This window comes from Gekko japonicus, unplaced genomic scaffold (genome assembly GCF_001447785.1).
Source record: "Gekko japonicus isolate JY-2015 unplaced genomic scaffold, Gekko_japonicus_V1.1 scaffold358, whole genome shotgun sequence".
NCBI lineage: Eukaryota > Metazoa > Chordata > Lepidosauria > Squamata > Gekkonidae > Gekko > Gekko japonicus.
This window is the reverse complement of record NW_015161962.1, coordinates 1,047,967-1,055,083: the sequence shown is the minus strand read 5'-3', so window position 1 is coordinate 1,055,083 and position 7,117 is coordinate 1,047,967. Positions and strand designations below refer to the sequence as shown.

At 56.0% G+C, this 7,117-nt stretch overlaps 1 protein-coding gene across 1 annotated transcript in view; it reads right to left on the bottom strand.

Moving 5' to 3' along the window:
- The window catches only part of KIRREL (kin of IRRE like (Drosophila)), a 53,746-nt gene that overhangs the window by 30,653 nt on the left and 15,976 nt on the right, over nucleotides 1–7,117 (bottom strand). The window contains exon 2 of the mRNA XM_015429558.1: nucleotides 1,638–1,705. Within this exon, the coding sequence (XP_015285044.1) occupies nucleotides 1,638–1,705 (68 nt within the window). The remainder of the gene's footprint in view (nucleotides 1–1,637; nucleotides 1,706–7,117) is intronic.

Genomic DNA, 7,117 nt, shown 5'->3' with positions numbered 1-7,117 from the left:
ACACCGACAGCAAAACACCCGCCTGGCTGGCAGTCGTCACCGGCTCCCAGAGCCTGAACACAGAAGAAGCCGCCTTCAACTGAATCGGACACTCGACCCATCCAAGTCAGTCTTGTCCACACAGACTGGCAGCTGCTTTCCAGGGTCTCAGGCGGAGGTCCCTCACATCACCTCCTGCCCGGTCCTTTCTAACTGGAGATGCCGGGGACTGAACCTGAGACCTTCTGCATGCCAAGCAGAGGCTCTGCCATTAAGCCGCGGCCCCTCTTTACATCTCTCCAGGGTCTCAGGCTGAGATCTTTCACATCACCTCCTGCCTGGTCCTTTTAACTGGAGATGCCGGGGAACCTGGGACCTCCTGCATGCCAAGCAGAGGCTCTGCCACTGAGCCACGGCCCCTCTTGACAGCTCTCCAAGGTCTCAGGCTGAGGGGTCTTTCCCATCACCTCCTGCCTGGTCCTTTGTAACTGGAGATGCCGGATCGAGCCTGGGACCTTTTTGTATGCTAACCAGATGCTCTATCACTGAGCCACGGCCCAGCCATGGGGCCAGAACACTAGAGCCCCTCTTTGCAGCTCTCCAGGGTCTGAGGTGGAGTTCTTTCCCATCACCTCCTGCCTGGTCCTCTTAACTGGAGATGCTGGGGACTGAACCTCTGTGTGTGTGTGTGTGTACGTGTGTGGAGACTGAGCACACAAGGCTGCCTTCTCCCAAGTCAGAGCCTTGGTCTTCTCAGGGGAGTCTTGCCTGCTCTGAATAGCAGCCGCTCTCCTCTCCGGGGTCCCAGGCAGAGAAGGGTTTCCCCCATCACCTCCAGCCAGGCCCTTTTCCCTGGAGAGGAACTGAATGTGTGTGTGGGGGGGAGCCCTTCTGCATCCCGGGCGCTTGCTCCTCTCCACAAAAAAGCAACTGGAGCCATTGCGGGTCTGTGTCAGCCGATGCACTTATAACTGAAGATTTACAAATATACCTATTTTCAGGGCACCCTCTTTGCTCGAGAGCCAGTTTGGTGTCGTGGTTAGGAGCGCGGACTCTAATCTGGGAGAGCCGGGTTTGATTCCCCCACTCCTCCACTCGCAGCTGCTGGTGTGACCTTGGGTCAGTCACAAGTTCTCTCCGAGCTATCCTTGAAAAAATTTGGTTTCTGTCAAGAGCTCTCTCAGCCCCGCCTGCCTCCCAGGGTGTCTGTTGTGGGGAGGGGAAGGGAAAGGAGTTTGTCAGCCCCTCTGAGACTCCTTCAGGTAGTAAAAGGGCGGGGTATAAATCCAATCTCTTCTTCTCCTTTCTCATCGTATTCTCCCCGTACTTGGCATTTTTGAGCTGTTCCCACGCCCTGCTTCCTAGACACCCAGACTTCTCTGCAAGTCCCAAAAGATAAGATAAGCCACCACTTCCTGGCCAAAGGTCGGAAGGCCAAGGCTCTGTCTTGTGAGGATAGGCCAAAAGAGCCCCCGTTTTCTGCTGTGGAGCTGCCCTCCTTGTCGATTGTGCACCCAACCCCCTGCCCTTTGAGGCGGTGTCCTTTGTGCGCCCGGGCCCCAGTGGGGTTTTCTCCTCCTGCGGCCACTGCCAAGGGGGCCGGCTTTCGCACCCACGCCTGCCAGCCTGGCCGACCAGGCCCTCAGAGGCTCACGCACCCGTAGCAGAGTGGTCGGCGTCTGGCCCGCCTGGCTTGGGACGTAGGGAGAGGGACCCCATTCTCCGCCTGAAGGGGGCAGAGGGCCAGGAAAGCCCTTGGCCTGCGGAGAGCGTCCACCAAAGGAGGGGTCATAGAATCATAGACTCACAGAATGTTACAGTTGGAACTGGGACCTTGCAGGTCTATTATTATTGTTGTTGTTGTTATTATTATTATCGTTATTTATTAAATTTATACCCCGCCCTACCCCACAAGCAGGGTAGTTCCCCTCCCCACACTCTGCAGGAGCATAGCCGAAAGATAGCCCTACAGGGGGTTGGACTGGATGACCGGCAAGGTCCCAGTTCCAATTCTGACATTCTATGATTCACCCTGGCAAGCGTGGCAGAGTGGGGATTCAAAGGCCGCACTCTTAGCCACTCCACCATACTGCTTCCGAGCTCCGGGCTCCCGAAGGCCCTCTCTGTTCCCCCCTCTTCAGAAGGAGCCGGAAGGCTTCAAGAGGATTTCACAGCCCCCCCCCCGCCAGGCTTTGATCTCCCCCTCCCCTCCTTTGGAAAGGCCAGGGACACAGAGGGTGGGGGCAGAGGCGGGGGTTGGGGATCAGGAAGAAGGAAGGTGCAGAGAGGGGGGTGGCCAGAGAGGAGGAGGCCTGGAGTGGGAAGGGAGATCAAAGGAGGGAGGGGGCTCTGCCAAGGGACCAGGTGGGGAGTGGGGAGGAGAGAGAAAAGAGGGGGGGGAGCCGGATCAGAGAAGCCCTTCCCAGTGAGGTTCAGGCAAGGCACTGAACTCCCCCCCCCCAACAAAGGAACCAAGGGAGATTGGCCAGGAAGAACCGGGCCTGTCTTGTCCCCAAAGTGAGCCAGGTTGGTGTACTGGTGAAGTGCGGGGACTCTAATCTGGGAGAACCGGGTTTGATTCCCCACTCCTCCTCCACTCACACCTGGCTGGCGTGACCTTGGGCAAGCCGTGGTTCTGGCAAGAGCTGTCCTTGAAAAAGGGCAGTTTCTATCAGAGCTCTCTCAGCCCCACCTGCCTCACAGGGTGTCTGTGGCGGGGAGGGGGAGGGCAAAGGGGCTGTAAGCCGCTCTGAGACTCCTCTGGGTAGTGAAAGGGCCATGGGGTATAAACTTAATCTCTTCTTCTTCTACTACTCTGGGAGAACCGGGTTCGATTCCCCACTCCTCCTCCACTTGCAGCTGCTGGATGACCTTGGGCAAGCCGTAGTTCTGATAAGAGCTGTCCTTGAAAAAGAGCAGTTTCTGTCAAGAGCTCTCTCAGCCCCGCCTACCTCACAGGGTGTCTGTCGTGGGGAGGGGAAGGGAAAAGGAGATTGTGAGCCGCTCTGAGACACCTTTGGGCAGTGAAGGGCGGGGTATTAGATCGAATTCTTTTTTTTTCCCCCTTCCTTTTTCCCCCCCCGCACCCCCCCCCCCCGTGGCTTTCAGGGTCTCTTCCCACCTGACAAACCAAACCACTGCTCTCCCCCCCCTCCCATGCACCAGTTCTCCCCCCATCACCGCTGGAGGAAGTACCTTGTCTCAGCTGCTGTGAGGGGCCCCTCCCTCAAGGGTACAAGGAGAAGCCCCTTCCCCATCTAGCAAAGGCCCCAGCAGCAGCCCCCCAATCCCGAAGGCAGTGGGCAACCAAGCCCTGGCCTCCTCCAGGCAAGTCGGCAGCAAGCTCAAAAGAAGGGGCGCAGTCTGGGGGCCATCAAGAGAACGCCCCCTCCCCAAAGCGACACCCCCTCCAGAAAGAAGGGGCGCCCTGATAGGGTTGCCAGCCTCCAGGAGGGGCCTGGAGATCTACCGGAATCACACCTGGTCTCCAGGCAACAGAGGTCCCGAGAAGACAGGGCGGCTTTGGACACTGGACTCCGTGGCCTCATCCCCTGCTGAGGTCCTGCCCCTTTGCCCACCCTTCCTCTCCAAGCTCCACCCCAAAATCTCCAGGGTTTCCCAACCTGGAGGTGGCAGCCCCAGGCCCCCGGCCGGCCACTGCCCATGTTCCGTTTCCACACAGCCGGTCGAAAGGGTGGCCGGGAACTTATCTGTGTTTGGGCCCCTGTGTGACGCAGAGTGTTGGACCGGATGGCCAGCTCGGTGTTGTGGTTAGGAGCGTGGACTCTACTCTGGGAGAACCGGGTTTGGCTCCCCACGCCTCCACATGCAGCGGCTGGCATGACCTTGAGTCAGTCACAAGGTCTCTCAGAGCTGTTCTAGAATCATAGAATGTGAGAGTTGGAAGGGACCTTGCAGGTCATCTAGTCCAACCCCCTGCACTCTGCAGGAGCAGAGCCGAAAGAGAGCCCTACAACATACTCGAAAGAGGGTCGTCCAGCCTCCGCTTGGAAACGTCCAGCGAAGGAGCATCCACCGCCTCCCAAGGCAGTCTGTTCCACGGCTCAACCACCCTTACAGTCAGGAAGTTTCTCCTGATATTTAGCCGGTAACGACTCCCTTGTAATTTCCACCCATTAGATCTGGTCTTGCAATCCGGAGCAAGAGAGGAGAGATCCGCTCCATCTTCTACATGACGGCCCTTCAGATACTTGAAGACTGCAATCGTGTCCCCTCTAAGCCTTCTCTTTCCCAGGCTAAACAGACCCAAGGAGCAGTTTCCATTCTGTCGAGGGGAGGGGAAGGGAAAGGAGTTTGTGAGCTGCTCTGAGACTCCTTTGGGTAGTGAAGGGCCATGGGGTATAGATGCAATCTCCTCCTCCTCCTCCTCCATCCAACATGGCTTCTCTCATGCTCTTATCTCTGGGGGCGGCTGCATGAGTTGCACATCAGGCTTCCCCAGTGGAAAGCAGAAGTGTGCTCTTCTCTTGTGGAAGGTACACAGTCAATCTGGCTTCACTGCGCCTCTTCTCGCACCACCGGTGGTCCCCCCCCCCCTGCACACAGAGGCTGAGATCAGCACACAGCCCAGGCAGCGGCCTGTCCAGGACACTTATCGGGCAGCAGCAAATTCCAAAGGTGGGGGGGGTTGCACTGGGAGTGGGAAAGCAGAGATATGCAGAACTGGACAACTAAAATGATTAAGGGGATGAAGCAGCTTCCCTTTGAAGAAAGGTTAAAGAGGCGAGGGCTCTTTAGCTTGAAGAAACAATTACTGGGGGGGGGGACAGGACAGGAGAGAGGTTTACAAGTGAGATAGAGAAGTCCTCGTCTCCCTTTCTCACAATGCAAGAACTCATGGACACTCCCATGAAACTGATGAGCAGTCGGGTTAGGACAGATAAAAGAAAGACTTTCTTCACCCAAAGAGGAATGGACACGTGGAATTCCCTGCCGCAGGACGTGGTGGCGGCTACAAGCATAGACAGCTCCAAGAGGGGACTGGATAAACTTATGAAGCAGACATCCATCAGTGGCTATTATCCACAAGGTACATGGCTACAAGCATGGACAGCTTCAAAAGGGAATTAGATAAGCATATGGAGCAGAGGTCCATCATTGGCTATTAGCCACAAGCTATAGATAGGGGCTCTGGGGCAAGTGATGCTCTGGCTTCTTGGTGCTTGGGGGGGGGGCTTCTAATGTCCTGGCCCCACTGGGGGACCTCCTGATGGCACCTGGTATTTCTGGCCCCTGTGTGACACAGAGTGTTCGACTGGAGGGGCCTTTGGCCTGATCCAACATTGGCATCTCTTATGTTCTTAAGGAACGCTCTGTCTGGGGCAGTGATGCTCTGTCTTCTTGGTGCTCTACGGGGGACCACAGTGGGAGGGCTTCTAGAGTTCTGCCCCACTGGTGGACCTAGGTTTTGGCCAGTGTGTGACACAGAGTGTTGGACTGGATGGGCCACTGGCTTGATCCAATACTGGCTTCTCTTATGTTCTTGGTCGCTATTAGCCACAAAATATAGATGGGACACTCAGTCTGGGGCAGTGATGCTCTGTCTTCTTGGTGTCTGGGGGGCAACAGTGGGAGGGCTTCTAGAGTTCTGGCCCTGGTGGTGGACTTCCTGAAGGTCCCTGGGATTTGGCCACTGTGTGACACAGAGGGTTGGACTGGACGGGCCATTGGCCTGATCCAACATGGCTTCTCTTATATTCTTATGTCTCGGGCAGTGTTGCTCTGTCTTCTTGGTGTTTGGGGAGCAAGAGTGGGAGGGCTTCTGGAGTTCTGGCCCCACCGGTGGACCTCCTGATTGCCCCTGGGCTTTGGCTGCTGTGTGACACACAACATTGGACTGGAGGGGCCACTGGCCTGATCCAACACGACCTCCTTTTTGGTGCTCCACCATTCCCAGTAGATGGTGCAGGGCTGCCAGTCTCCAGGTGGGACCTGCAGTTCTCCTGGAATTACAGTTCAGCCTCAAATGACAGAGATCGGTTCCCTTGGAGGAAACGGCACCTTCCAAGGTTGGACTCTATGCTATAAAGTCTAAGAGAAACAGAAGTCCTAGAGTGATGTTCTATTTCCCACCAAGCTCCTTCCCCCCCCCCCCCCGTCCTCCCCAGTCGCCACCCGCAAATCTCCAGGAGTTTCCCCAAAGAGAGTTGGCAACCCTCGGATGATGCCCCCCTCCCCGTTCTTCATTTTCGGAATGCCCCTTTAACGGAAGTACGCGAGTGCCTTTGTGCAGCACACGCAGCGTGGTTGCCTCGCCTTAATTACACCGTGTCCCGATGACATTTCCAGCAGATTAAAATGATAAACCGCACCATAATTATGGCTAAAGAGCAGGCAGGAAGAAGGGGACCCAAGAGAGAGAGAGAGAGAGAGAGAGAGAGAGAGAGTGTTGCCGTCCTCCCTGCCTCCTTGGAGGTGCCCAGCACACACGTGTCAGGTGGGGAGGGTTCTGCAGTGGCTTCGGGAGGGGGGAGGGGGGGCAGCTGCCAGAGACCTACCTGTGCATTGGTCACGCACCTGTCCCTGCCACCGAAATACCTCTGCATTTTTTTAACATTTTGGTAGCAACAGTGCCGAATTTTTCCCTAGCAGCTAAAACGACGAAACAGAGGCTTCTGTACTCTGGTCACATCGTGACAAGGCAGGACTCACGGGAAAAGACAACAACGCTAAGAAAAGTCGAAGGGACAGGAAAAGAGGAAGACCAAACAGGAGATGGACTGACACGATCAAGGAAACCCAGCTGGCAAGATCTGAGCCAGGCTCTACAGAGCCTTTCGGAGGGCATCAATTCACAGGATCACCGTAACTCACAAGGGACTTGACAACACGTCATCCAGCCATGCGGAGTCTTTTTTTCCCACAGCACACACATTAAAAGAGGAGGAGGAGGAGGAGGAGGAGAAGAGATTGGATTTTTCCCCACCCTTCACTACCCAAAAGAGTCTCAAAGTAGCTTACAAACTCCTTTCCCTCCCCATCCCCACAACAGACACCCTGTGAGGTAGGTGGGGCTGAGAAAGCTCTAACAGAAACTGCTCTTTTTCAAGAACAGCTGTGCCAGAACTGTGGCTTGCCCAAGGTCATCCAGCAGGTGCAAGTGGAGGAGTGGGGAAAT